Raw genomic sequence first — 14,688 nt, 5'->3', positions numbered from 1 at the left:
ACACTGTGTGCAAACATATTTATGCATATTTTTATGACAGGATATATGCACACATACTCACAGATATTTTTTTTTTTTTTTTTAGAATTCTAATCTCTGTGGCTATCTTGCTACATTCACATGGTATTCTGAAGTGTAGCTGGTACATGGTCCCCCCTTTTGCAAAGTACTAATGGCAATAACTGCAAATGATTGTAGAAATTCCCGTTTCACCACATGGTTTGTTACACCTAACCTGACCACGTGAGGTATTTAAATGTGTAAAAACTGCTGCAGCTGTGATTTAAAAGTATTTCCTATCATATTACGTTTATTATATACTAAATTAAAATCTACAATTAGTAGTGTACCCTTACTGTGTGATAACGCCGTACGTCTGCGGAATGGTGTCATGATTTTCTGGTGGAGTTTTGTCTCCCAGAGCCCCAGTCTTGGGTTGCCAGCTAGCTACCAGAGAATTCCAAAATAAAACGAAAATATACGAAAAAAAAAACAAAATTTGTCGAGTAAATTTTCACGGACGCGACAATGTAAACATCGGAGCGGGTGCGAGAGGGTTCAGAGATTTATTCATAACTACATTAACTTTACATATTTAGAAAGAATTTTACGTCACGACATTGCCAAAGCCCACTAGATTACAGAAGACTTTTTTTTCGAGTGTTTTTGAAAATTTTCGTTGCAACGGCCCCCTTAACTTTCGTTCCCTTGTGAAGGGGGGGGGGTTGAGTTTTTTTTTTTTTTTCTATAGAGATACACAATCATTACATCTTTTCAACATAGCTTATATATATATATATATATATATATATATATATATATATATATATATGTGTGTGTGTGTGTGTGTGTGTGTGTGTGTGTGTGTGTGTGTGTGTGTGTGTGGGTATGTATATAAATCATATAGTTGTAAATTACTTATTAATTAAGAAATATAAGTATAATCTAGCTTACGAGTCTAACTGAAATTTTCCAAATTCATGTTACCCTGTCTGAACAGAACCTTAATTAAAGATAGCACTGCCACCACTACCTCTTTGTAAGAGTAGAGACACTCTTAGTAACCATTCACTTAGTAATAAAAGGTATGATATAAACACAGTTGTTACTCCAATTTACTAACAAATATCCAAATCAAATAAATGTAATCAAGTAAAATGTGCACATTAAGACATTGCACCTGCTCATAGAGGCGCTACAGTCACAAGAATCAAAAATTGTGCACAAGCCCTTACCGAAAGACATGTTTGAGTCCATCGCAGTCAATTAGCGATCCGCCTCCCCTCGCTTCTAGGTGATATCTAACCCCCCTGAGGCACTCCGCCTCAGGCTGGTCCCGCAACTTCACTAGAGTTCGTTGCTCTCCATGTCGATTCCTTTACAGTACGACAATGTTTATATAAGAACTCACATATCAGTGTATGTTTATATATATATATATATATATATATATATATATATATATATATATATATATATGTCAATTTCTAAATTGTATTCATATATGATGACATGCGTTTGTTTATATTGAAAACGTATTGATAAAAGTTCAACTTCTCTCATAGCATCAACATCAACTCAAACAACCATTATCTCCTCGACCACAACTTCAAATGAAGCCCAAACAACTACTGTAGCTCCTACTACCACTGAGGGCACGACAACCACTGAGGTTTTTACTACCACTGAGGCCCCAACAACCACTGAGGCTCCTACTACCTCTGAAGCCACAACAACTGAGGCTCCTACTACCACTGAGGCCCCTACTACCACTGAAGCACCAACAACCACTGAGGCTCCTACAACCTCTGAAGCCCCAACAACAACTGAGGCTCAAAAAACCACTGAGGTTCTTACAACCACTGAGGCCCCAACAACCACTGAGGCTCCTACTACCACTGAGGCCCCAACAACCACTGAGGCTCCTACTACCACTGACGCCCCAACAACCACTGAAGCTGCCACAACCACTGCGCCTCCAACTACCACTGAGGCTCCAACTACCACTGAGGCTCCTACTACCACTGACACCCCAACAACCACTGAGGCTCCTACTACCACTGACGCCCCAACAACAACTGAAACTCCTACTACCACTCAGGCTCCAACAACCACTGAGGCCCCAACAACAACTGAAACTCCTACTACCACTCAGGCCCCAACAACCACTGAGGCCCCAACAACCACTGGAGGTCCTACTACTACTGAGGCTCCAACAACCACTGAGGCTCCTACTACCACTGAGGCCCCAACAACCACTGAAACTCCTACTACTACTGAGGCTCCAACAACCACTGAGGCTCCTACTACCACTGAGGCCCCAACAACCACTGAGGCTCCTACTACTACTGAGGCCCCAACAACCACTGAAGCTCCTACTACAACTCAGGCCCCAACAACCACTGAGGCCCCAACAACCACTGAGGCTCCTACTACCACTGAGGCCCCAACAACCACTGAGGCCCCAACAACCACTGAGGCTCCTACTACCACTGAGGCCCCAACAACCACTGAGGCTCCTACTACTACTGAGGCCCCAACAACCACTGAGGCTCCTACTACCACTGAGGCCCCAACAACCACTGAGGCCCCAACAACCACTGAGGCTCCTACTACCACTGAGGCCCCAACAACCACTGAGGCTCCTACTACCACTGAGGCTCCTACTACCACTGATGCCCCAACAACCACTGAGGCTCCTACTACCACTGAGGCCCCAACAACAACTGAAGCTCCTACTACAACTGAGGCCCCAACAACCACGGAGGCTCCTACTACAACTGATGCCCCAACAACCACTGAAGCTCCTACTACCACTGAGGCCCCAACAACCACGGAGGCTCCTACTACCTCTGAAACCCCAACAACCACTGAGGCTCCTACTACCACTGGGGCCCCAACAACTACTGAAGCTCCTACTACTACTGAGGCTCCAACTACCACTGAAGTTCCTACTACCACTGAGGCCCCAACAACCACTGAGGCTCCTACTACAACTGAGGCCCCAATAACCACTGAAGCTCCTACTACCACTGAGGCCCCAACAACCACGGAGGCTCCTACTACCTCTGAAGCCCCAACAACCACTGAGGCTCCTACTACCACTGAGGCCCCAACAACCACGGAGGCTCCTACTACCTCTGAAGCCCCAACAACCACTGAGGCTCCTACTACCACTGAGGCTCCAACAACCACTGAGGCTCCTACTACCACTGACGCCCCAACAACAACTGAAGCTGCCACAACCACTGCACCTCCAACTACCAGTGAGGCCCCAACAACCAATGAAGCTCCTACAACTACTGAGGCTCCAACAACCACTGAGGCTCCTACTACCACGGAGGCCCCAACAACCACTGAGGCACCAAAAACCACTGAGGCTCCTACTACCACTGAGGCCCCAACAACCACTGAGGCCCCAACAACCACTGAGGCTCCTGCTACCACTGAGGCCCCAACAACCACTGAAGCTCCTACTACTACTGAGGCTCCAACAACCACTGAAGCTCCTACTACCACTGAGGCCCTAACAACCACTGAGGCCCTAACAACCACTGAGGCTCCTACTACCACTAAGGCCCCAACAACCACTGAAGCTCCTACTACCACTGAGGCCCCAACAACCACTGAGGCTCCTACTACCACTGAGGCTCCAACAACCACCGAGGCTCCTACTACCTCTGAAGCCCCAACAACCACTGAGGCTCCTACTACTACTGAGGCCCCAACAACCACAGAGGCTCCTACTACCACTGAGGCTCCTACTACCACTGAGGCTCCTACTACCACTGAGGCTCCTACTACCACTGATGCCCCAACAACCACTGAGGCTCCTACTACCACTGAGGCCCCAACAACAACTGAAGCTCCTACTACTACTGAGGCTCCAACTACCACTGAAGTTCCTACTACCACTGAGGCCCCAACAACCACTGAGGCTCCTACTACAACTGAGGCTCCAACAACCACTGAAGGTCCTACTACCACTGAGGCCCCAACAACTACGGAGGCTCCTACTACCTCTGAAGCCCCAACAACCACTGAGGCTCCTACTACCACTGAAGCCCCAACAACTACTGAAGCTCCTACTACTACTGAGGCTCCAACTACCACTGAAGTTCCTACTACCACTGAGGCCCCAACAACCACTGAGGCTTCCACTACCACTGAGGCCCCAACAACCACTGAGGTTCCTACAACCACTGAGGCCCCAACTACCACTGAGGCTCCTACTACCACTGAGGGTCCAACAACCTCTGAGGCTCCTACTACCACTGAGGCCCCAACAACCACTGAGGCTCCTACTACCACTGAGACCCCAACAACCACTGAGGCTCCTACTACCACTGAGGCCCCAACAACCACTGAGGCCCCTACTACTACTGAAGCCCCAACAACCACTGAGGCTCCTACTACCACTGAGGCCCCAACAACAACTGAAACTCCTACTACCACTGACGCTCCTACTACCACTGAGGCGCCAACAACCACTGAGGCCCCTACTACAACTGAAGCCCCAACAACCACTGAAGCTCCTACTACCACTGAGGCCCCAACAACCACTGAGGCTCCTACTACCACTGAGGCCCCAACAACCACTGAATCTCCTACTACCACTGAGGCCCCAACAACCACTGAAGCTCCTACTACCACTGGGGCCCCAACAACCACTGAAGCTCCAACTACCACTGAGGCCCCAACAACCACTGAAGCTCCTACTACCACTGAGGCCCCAACAACCACTGACGCTCCTACTACCATTGAGGCCCCAACAACCACTGAGGCTCCTACTACTACTGAGGCCCCAACAACCACTGAGGCTCCTACTACCACTGAGGCTCCTACTACCACTGAGGCCCCAACAACCACTGAGGCTCCTACTACCACTGACGCTCCTACTACCACTGAGGCCCCAACAACCACTGAGGCCCCTACTACAACTGAAGCCCCAACAACCACTGAAGCTCCTACTACCACTGAGGCCCCAACAACCTCTGACGCTCCTACTACCACTGAGGCCCCAACAACCACTGAATCTCCTACTACCACTGAGGCCCCAACAACCACTGAGGCTCCTACTACCACTGAGGCTCCTACTACCACTGAGGCCCCAACAACCACTGAAGCTCCTACTACCACTGAGGCCCCAACAACCACTGAGGCTCCTACTACCACTGAGGCTCCAACAACCACCGAGGCTCCTACTACCTCTGAAGCCCCAACAACCACTGAGGCTCCTACTACTACTGAGGCCCCAACAACCACTGAGGCTCCTACTACCACTGAGGCTCCTACTACCACTGAGGCTCCTACAACAACTGATGCCCCAACAACCACTGAGGCTCCTACTACCACTGAGGCCCCAACAACAACTGAAGCTCCTACTACTACTGAGGCTCCAACTACCACTGAAGTTCCTACTACCACTGAGGCCCCAACAACCACTGAGGCTCCTACTACAACTGAGGCTCCAACAACCACTGAAGGTCCTACTACCACTGAGGCCCCAACAACTACGGAGGCTCCTACTACCTCTGAAGCCCCAACAACCACTGAGGCTCCTACTACCACTGAGGCCCCAACAACTACTGAAGCTCCTACTACTACTGAGGCTCCAACTACCACTGAAGTTCCTACTACCACTGAGGCCCCAACAACCACTGAGGCTCCTACTACCACTGAGGCCCCAACAACCACTGAGGTTCCTACAACCACTGAGGCCCCAACTACCACTGAGGCTCCTACTACCACTGAGGGTCCAACAACCTCTGAGGCTCCTACTACCACTGAGGCCCCAACAACCACTGAGGCTCCTACTACCACTGAGACCCCAACAACCACTGAGGCTCCTACTACCACTGAGGCCCCAACAACCACTGAGGCCCCTACTACTACTGAAGCCCCAACAACCACTGAGGCTCCTACTACCACTGAGGCCCCAACAACAACTGAAACTCCTACTACCACTGAGGCCCCAACAACCACTGACGCTCCTACTACCACTGAGGCCCCAACAACCACTGAGGCCCCTACTACAACTGAAGCCCCAACAACCACTGAAGCTCCTACTACCACTGATGCCCCAACAACCACTGACGCTCCTACTACCACTGAGGCCCCAACAACCACTGAATCTCCTACTACCACTGAGGCCCCAACAACCACTGAAGCTCCTACTACCACTGGGGCCCCAACAACCACTGAAGCTCCTACTACCACTGAGGCCCCAACAACCACTGAAGCTCCTACTACCACTGAGGCCCCAACAACCACTGACGCTCCTACTACCATTGAGGCCCCAACAACCACTGAAGCTCCTACTACCACTCAGGCCTCAACAACCACTGAGGCTCCAACAACCACTGAGGCTCCTGCTACCACTGAGGCCCCAACAACCACTGAGGCTCCTACTACCACTGAGGCCCCAACAACCACTGAGGCTCTTACTACCACTGGAGCCCCAACAACCACTGAGGCTCTTACTACCACTGAGGCCCCAACAACCACTGAGGCCCCAACAACCACCGAGGCACCTACTACCACTGAGGCTCCTACTACCACTGAGGCTCCTACTACCACTGAGGCTCCTACTACCACTGAGGCCCCAACAACCACTGAGGCCCCAACAACCACCGAGGCACCTACTACCACTGAGGCTCCTACTACCACTGAGGCCCCAACAACCACTGAGGCTCCTACTACCACTCAGGCCCCAACAACCACCGAGGCCCCAACAACCACTGAGGCCCCAACAACCACTGAGGCCCCAACAACCACCGAGGCACCTTCTACCACTGAGGCCCCAACAACCACTGAGGCTCCTACTACCACTAAGGCCCCAACAACCACTGAGGCTCCTACTACCACTGAAGCCCCAACAACCACTGCAGCTCCAACTACCACATGGGCTCCAACAACTACAGAGGCTCCTACTACCACTGAGGCCCCAACAACCACTGAGGCTCCTACTACCACTGAGGCTCCTACTACCACTGAGGCTCCTACTACCACTGAGGTCCCGACAATCACTGAGGCCCCAACAACTACTGAGGCTCCTACTACCACTGAGGCCCCAACAACCACTGAGGCCCCAACAACCACTGAGGCACCAACAACCACTGAGGCACCTACTACCACTGTCACCCCAACAACCACTGAGGCTCCTACTACCACTGAAGCCCCAATAACCACTGAAGCTGCCACAACTACTGCAGCTCCTACTACCACTGAGGCTCCAACAAGCACTGAGGTTCCTACTACCACTGAGGCTGCCACAACTACTGCAGCTCCTACTACCACTGACTCCCCATCTACTACTGAGGCTCTTACTACCACTGATGTCCCAACAACCACTGAAGGTGCCACAATTATTTAATACTGTATTTCTTTATTTTTATCATTATTATTTTATCTTAAAAATTATTTTTATGTTTATTCATTTACCTTTTATTATTATTATTATTATTTGCATGGTAGGTTCCATAATATCACTCTCTTAATCTTTTTATCTGTTTATGCACTGAAACTTAACAGTAGGTTCAGTGAATTGTTTAGGGATGTCTTTTATCATTTTATCTTTTTTATTAATATTTTTTTTTTTAAGGAAACCAATGATTGTAGGCACAAGAGTCCAACTCTGAAGGACGATCTTGAGGAAAACTATCTAGCGCTTCATTCCACACAGGATCAACAATACAACAGCACGAATGGCGGAGTTTAAACGATGACGTAAAGTAGCGAACGCGGCGCCAAAACCCGGGACGCCAATCCCAGGTGTTGGAAAAGAGTCCAAGGAGTTCGTAGTTTCTTTGGTCTAAGAAAGACGGTTTAAACCATCCCGGTCCATTGGGTCCGCTGTAAGGGACACGTTTTCAGACTTTACACAGAAACCTAGACATCAGGCGCATTTTATAAATCAAGACTTATTCTAATACTATACCGTATTGTGTCAAAATGGTTTTCCCGTTGCATAGAAAAACCGTGAAAGCAAAAGCTAACCACAGCTTGTTAAAGGAGAGGCAGCCGTCGTACGAGCGCGTAGTTGACGGAGGGCGAATGAAGCATATACTTATAAATACATTTTTACACTGTGTGCAAACATATTTATGCATATTTTTATGACAGGATATATGCACACATACTCACAGATATTTTTTTTTTTTTTTTTAGAATTCTAATCTCTGTGGCTATCTTGCTACATTCACATGGTATTCTGAAGTGTAGCTGGTACATGGTCCCCCCTTTTGCAAAGTACTAATGGCAATAACTGCAAATGATTGTAGAAATTCCCGTTTCACCACATGGTTTGTTACACCTAACCTGACCACGTGAGGTATTTAAATGTGTAAAAACTGCTGCAGCTGTGATTTAAAAGTATTTCCTATCATATTACGTTTATTATCTACTAAATTAAAATCTACAATTAGTAGTGTACCCTTACTGTGTGACAACGCCGTACGTCTGCGGAATGGTGTCATGATTTTCTGGTGGAGTTTTGTCTCCCAGAGCCCCAGTCTTGGCGATCAGCTGATGGGTTGCCAGCTAGCTACCAGAGAATTCCAAAATAAAACGAAAATATACGAAAAAAACAAAACAAAATTTGTCGAGTAAATTTTCACGGACGCGACAATGTAAATATAAGAGCGGGTGCGAGAGGGTTCAGAGATTTATTCATAACTCCTTTAACTTTACATATTTAGAAAGAATTTTACGTCACGACATTGCCAAAGCCCACTAGATTACAGAAGACTTTTTTTTCGAGTGTTTTTGAAAATTTTCGTTGCAACGGCCCCCTTAACTTTCGTTCCCTTGTAAAGGGGGGGGGGGTGTTTTTTCTATAGAGATACACAATCATCACATCTTTTCAACATAGCTTATATATATATATATATATATATATATATATATATATATATGTGTGTGTGTGTGTGTGTGTGTGTGTGTGTGTGTGTGTGTGTGTGTGTGTGTGTGTGTGTGTTCGTGTGTGTGTGGGTATGTATATAAATCATATAGTTGTAAATTACTTATTAATTAAGAAATATACGTATAATCTAGCTTACGAGTCTAACTGAAATTTTCCAAATTCATGTTACCCTGTCTGAACAGAACCTTAATTAAAGATAGCACTGCCACCACTACCTCTTTGTAAGAGTAGAGACACTCTTAGTAACCATTCACTTAGTAATAAAAAGAATGATATAAACACAGTTGTTACTCCAATTTACTAACAAATATCCAAATCAAATAAATGTAATCAAGTAAAATATGCACGTTGAGACATTGCACCTGCTCGTAGAGGCGCTACAGTCACAAGAATCAAAAATTGTGCACAAGCCCTTACCGAAAGACATGTTTGAGTCCATCGCAGTCAATTAGCGACCCGCCTCCCCTCGCGTCTAGGTGATATCTAACCCCCCTGAGGCACTCCGCCTCAGGCTGGTCCCGCAATTTCACTAGCGTTCGTTGCTCTCCATATCGATTCCTTTACAGTACGACATATATATTTATATATAAATACACATATCAGTGTGTGTTTCTATGTATGTATATATGCATAAACACACACATGTGTGTGTGCCTAAGTATATATATATATATATATATATATATATATATATATATATATATATATGTCAATTTGTAAATTGTATTCATATATGATGACATGCATGTGTTTATATGGAAAGCGTATTGATAAAAGTTTAACTTTTTCTTCTCTCGTAGCATCAACATCAACTCAAACAACCATTATCTCCTCGACCACAACTTCATATGAAGCCCAAACAACCACTGTAGCTCCTACTACCACTGAGGGCCCAACAACCACTGAAACTGCCACAACCACTGTAGCTCCTACTACCACAGAGGGCCCAACAACCACTGAAACTGCCACAACCACTGTAGCTCCTACTACCACTGAGGCCCCAACAACCACTGAAACTGCCACAACCACTGTAGCTCCTACTACCACTGAGGCCCCAACAACCACTGATGCCCAAACAACCACTGAGGCCCCAACAACCACTGAGGCTCCAACAACTACCGAGGCTCCAACAACCACTGAGGCTCCTACTATCACCGAAGCCCCAACAACCACTGAAGCTGACACAACTACTACAGTTCCAACTACCACTGAGGCTCCTACTACCACTGAGGCCCCAACAACCACTGAGGCTCCTACTACCACTGAGGCCCCAACAACCACTGAGGCTCCTACTACCTCTGAAGACCCAACAACTGAGGCTCCTACTACCACTGAAGCCCCAACAACCACTGAGGCTCCTACTACCTCTGAAGCCCCAACAACTGAGGCTCCTACTACCACTGAAGCCCCAACAACCACTGAAGCTGCCACAACTACTGCAGCACCAACTACCTCTGAAGCTCCAACCACCACTAAGACCCCAACAACCACTGACGCTCCTACTACCACTGAGGCTCCAACAACCACTGAGGTTCTTACAACCACTGAGGTCCCAACAACTGAAGCTGCCACAACCACTGCACCTCCAACTACCACTGAGGCTTCAACTACCACTGAGGCTCCTACTACCCCTGAGGCTCCTACTACCACTGAAGCCCCAACAACCACTGAGGCTCCGACTACCACTGAAGCCCCAACAACTACTGAGGCTCCTACTACCACTGACGGCCCAACAACAACTGAAGCTGCCACAACCACTGCGCCTCAAACTACCACTGAGGCGCCTACTACCACTGAGGCCCAAACAACAACTGAAGCTGACACAACCACTGCACCTCCAACTACCACTGAGGCCCCAACAACCACTGAAGCTCCTACTACTACTGAGGCCCCAACAACCACTGAGGCCCCAACAACCACTGAGCCTCCTACTACCACTGAGGCCCCAACAACCACTGAAGCTCCTACTACCACTGAAGGCCAAACAACCACTGAAGCTGCCACAACCACTGCACCTCCAACTACCACTGAGGCTCCTACTACCACTGAGGCCCCAACAACCAATGAGGCTCCTACTACCACTGAGGCCCCAACAACCACTGAGGCCCCAACAACCACTGAGGCCCCAACAACCACTGAGGCCCCAACAACCACTGAGGCTCCTACTACTACTGAGGCCCAGACAACCACTGAAGCTCCTACTACTACTGAGGCTCCAACAACCACTGAGGCTCCTACTACCACTGACGGCCCAACAACAACTGAAGCTGCCACAACCACTGCGCCTCCAACTACCACTGAGGCGCCTACTACCACTGACGCCCCAACAACGACTGAGGCCCAAACAACAACTGAAGCTGCCACAACCACTGCACCTCCAACAACCACTGAGGCCCCAACAACCACTGAAGCTCCTACTACTACTGAGGCCCCAACAACCACTGAGGCCCCAACAACCACTGAGGCTCCTACTACCACTGAGGCCCCAACAACCACTGAAGCTCCTACTACCACTGAAGGCCAAACAACAACTGAAGCTGCCACAACCACTGCACCTCCAACTACCACTGAGGCTCCTACTACCACTGAGGCCCCAACAACCACTGAGGCTCCTACTACCACTGAGGCCCCAACAACCACTGAGGCCCCAACAACCACTGAGGCCCCAACAACAACTGAGGCTCCTACTACTACTGAGGCCCCAACAACCACTGAAGCTCCTACTACTACTAAGGCTCCAACAACCACTGAGGCCCAAACAACAACTGAAGCTGCCACAACCACTGCACCTCCAACTACCACTGAGGCCTCAACAACCACTGAAGCTCCTACTACTACTGAGGCTCCAACAACCACTGAGGCTCCTACTACCACTGAGGCCCCAACAACCACTGAAGCTCCTATTACTACTGAGGCTCCAACAACCACTGAGGCTCCTACTACCACTAAGGCCCCAACAACCACTGAATCTCCTACTACTACTGAGGCTCCAACAACCACTGAGGCTCCTACAACCACTGAGGCCCCAACAACCACTGAAGCTCCTACTACCACTGAGGCCCCAACAACCACTGAAGCTCCTATTACTACTGAGGCTCCAACAACCACTGAGGCTCCTACTACCACTGAGGCCCCAACAACCACTGAGGCCCTAACAACCACTGAAGCTCCTACTACAACTGAAGCTCCAACAACCACTGAGGCTCCTACAACCACTAAGGCCCCAACAACCACTGAAGCTCCTACTACCACTGAGGCCCCAACAACCACTGAAGCTCCTACTACTACTGAGGCTCCAACAACCACTGAGGCTCCTACTACCACTGAGGCCCCAACAACCACTGAAGCTCCTACTACTACTGAGGCTCCTACTACTACTGAGGCTCCAACAACCACTGAGGCTTCTACTACTACTGAGGCTCTAACAACCACTGAGGCTTCAACTACCACTTTGGCTCCTACTACCCCTGAGGCTCCTACTACCACTGAAGCCCCAACAACCACTGAGGCTCCGACTACCACTGAAGCCCCAACAACTACTGAGGCTCCTACTACCACTGACGACCCAACAACAACTGAAGCTGCCAGAACCACTGCGCCTCCAACTACCACTGAGGCCCAAACAACAACTGAAGCTGACACAACCACTGCACCTCCAACTACCACTGAGGCCCCAACAACCACTGAAGCTCCTACTACTACTGAGGCCCCAACAACCACTGAGGCCCCAACAACCACTGAGGCTCCTACTACCACTGAGGCCCAAACAACCACTGAAGCATCTACTACCACTGAAGGCCAAACAACAACTGAAGCTGCCTCAACCACTGCACCTCCAACTACCACTGAGGCTCCTACTACCACTGAGGCCCCAACAACCACTGAGGCTCCTACTACCACTGAGGCCCCAACAACCACTGAGGCCCCAACAACCACTGAGGCCCCAACAACCACTGAGGCCCCTACTACTACTGAGGCCCCAACAACCACTGAAGCTCCTACTACTACTGAGGCTCCAACAACCACTGAGGCTCCTACTACCACTGAGGCCCCAACAACCACTGAAGCTCCTACTACCACTGAGGCCCCAACAACTACTGAAGCTCCTATCACTACTGAGGCTCCAACAACCACTGAGGCTCCTACTACCACTGAGGCCCCAACAACCACTGAAGCTCCTACTACTACTGAGGCTCCAACAACCACTGAGGCTCCTACAACCACTGAAGCTCCAACTACTACTGAGGCTCCAACAACCACTGAGGCTCCTACTACCACTGAGGCCCCAACAACCACTGAGGCTCCTACTACCACTGAGGCCCCAACAACCACTGAGGCTCCTACTACCACTGAGGCCCCAACAACCACTGAAGCTCCTACTACCACTGAGGCCCCAACAACCACTGAAGCTCCTACTACCACTCAGGCCCCAACAACCACTGAAGCTCCTACTACTACTGAGGCTCCAACAACCACTGAAGCTCCTACTACCACTGAGGCCCCAACAACCACTGAAGCTCCTACTACCACTCAGGCCCCAACAACCACTGAAGCTCCTACTACTACTGAGGCCCCAACAACCACTGAGGCTCCTTCTACCACTGAGGCCCCAACAACCACTGAAGCTCCTACTACCACTGAGGCCCCAACAACCACTGAAGCTCCTACTACCACTGAGGCCCCAACAACCACTGAAGCTCCTACTACCACTCAGGCCCCAACAACCACTGAAGCTCCTACTACTACTGAGGCTCCAACAACCACTGAAGCTCCTACTACTACTGAGGCCCCAACAACCACTGAGGCTCCTTCTACCACTGAGGCTCCAACAACCACTGAGGCTCCTACTACCACTGAGGCTCCTACTACCACTGAGGCCCCAACAACCACAGAGGCTCCTACTACCACTGAAGCCCCAACAACCACTGAAGCTCCAACTACCACTGAGACCCCAACAACCACTGAAGCTCCTACTACTACTGAGGTTCCAACAACCACTGAGGCTCCTACTACCACTGAGGCCTCAACAACCACTGAGGCTCCTACTACTACTGAGGCTCCAACAACCACTGAGGCTCCTACTACCACTGAGGCCCCAACAACCACTGAAGCTCCTACTACTACTGGGGTTCCAACAACCACTGAGGCTCCTACTACCACTGAGGCCCCAACAACCACTGAGGCTCCTACTACTACTGAGGCCCTAACAACCACTGAGGCTCCTACTACCTCTGAAGCCCCAACAACCACTGAGGCTTCTACTACCACTGAGGCCCCAACAAGCACTGAAGCTCCTACTACTACTGAGGCTCCAACAACCACTGAGGCTCTTACTACCACTGAGGTTCCTACTACCACTGAAGCCCCAACAACCACTGAGGCTCCTACTACCACTGAGGCTCCAACAACCACTGAGGCCCCAACAACCACTGAGGCCCCAACAACCACTGAAGCTGCTACAACTACTGCAGCTCCTACTTCCACCGAGGCCCCAACAACCACTGAGGCTCCTACTACCACTGAGGCCCCAACAACCACTGAGGCTCCTACTACCACTGATGCCCCAACAACCACTGAGGCCCCAACAACCACTGAGGCTCCAACAACCACTGAGGCTCCAACAACCACTGAGGCTCCTACTACCACTCAGGCCCCAACAACCACTGAGGCTCCAACAACCACTGAGGCTTCTACTACCACTGAGGCCCCAACAACCACTGAGGCCCCTACTACTACTGAGGCCCCAACAACCACTGAAGCTCCTA

At 49.7% G+C, this 14,688-nt stretch overlaps 2 protein-coding genes across 2 annotated transcripts in view; both read left to right on the top strand.

Annotated features, from left to right (window-relative positions):
* Positions 1–1,512: 1,512 nt before the first annotated feature.
* LOC138862583 (mucin-2-like) lies at positions 1,513–7,375 on the top strand. Its single transcript, XM_070125016.1, has 12 exons — positions 1,513–1,516; positions 1,566–1,921; positions 1,994–2,209; positions 2,696–3,073; positions 3,164–3,361; positions 4,172–4,567; positions 4,694–4,819; positions 4,874–4,981; positions 5,684–6,097; positions 6,224–6,331; positions 6,386–6,529; positions 6,710–7,375. Exons 1-12 carry the CDS (start codon positions 1,513–1,515, stop codon positions 7,373–7,375), a joined length of 3,114 nt encoding a protein of 1,037 aa, XP_069981117.1.
* A 2,293-nt stretch (positions 7,376–9,668) lies between these two features.
* Positions 9,669–14,688, top strand: part of LOC113799921 (mucin-2-like) — a gene marked incomplete at its 3' end in the record, with an annotated part of 130,127 nt that continues 125,107 nt past the window's right edge. The window contains exons 1-10 of the mRNA XM_070125015.1: positions 9,669–9,845; positions 10,047–10,541; positions 10,596–10,829; positions 11,100–11,315; positions 11,370–11,513; positions 11,622–11,729; positions 12,072–12,179; positions 12,306–12,827; positions 12,954–13,079; positions 14,322–14,465. Of these exons, the coding sequence (XP_069981116.1) occupies positions 9,669–9,845; positions 10,047–10,541; positions 10,596–10,829; positions 11,100–11,315; positions 11,370–11,513; positions 11,622–11,729; positions 12,072–12,179; positions 12,306–12,827; positions 12,954–13,079; positions 14,322–14,465 (2,274 nt within the window). The remainder of the gene's footprint in view (positions 9,846–10,046; positions 10,542–10,595; positions 10,830–11,099; positions 11,316–11,369; positions 11,514–11,621; positions 11,730–12,071; positions 12,180–12,305; positions 12,828–12,953; positions 13,080–14,321; positions 14,466–14,688) is intronic.

The sequence above is a fragment of the Penaeus vannamei genome, chromosome 9 (assembly GCF_042767895.1).
Source record: "Penaeus vannamei isolate JL-2024 chromosome 9, ASM4276789v1, whole genome shotgun sequence".
NCBI lineage: Eukaryota > Metazoa > Arthropoda > Malacostraca > Decapoda > Penaeidae > Penaeus > Penaeus vannamei.
The sequence above is the reverse complement of the archived record's forward strand: the minus strand, read 5'-3'. Positions and strand labels throughout refer to the sequence as shown.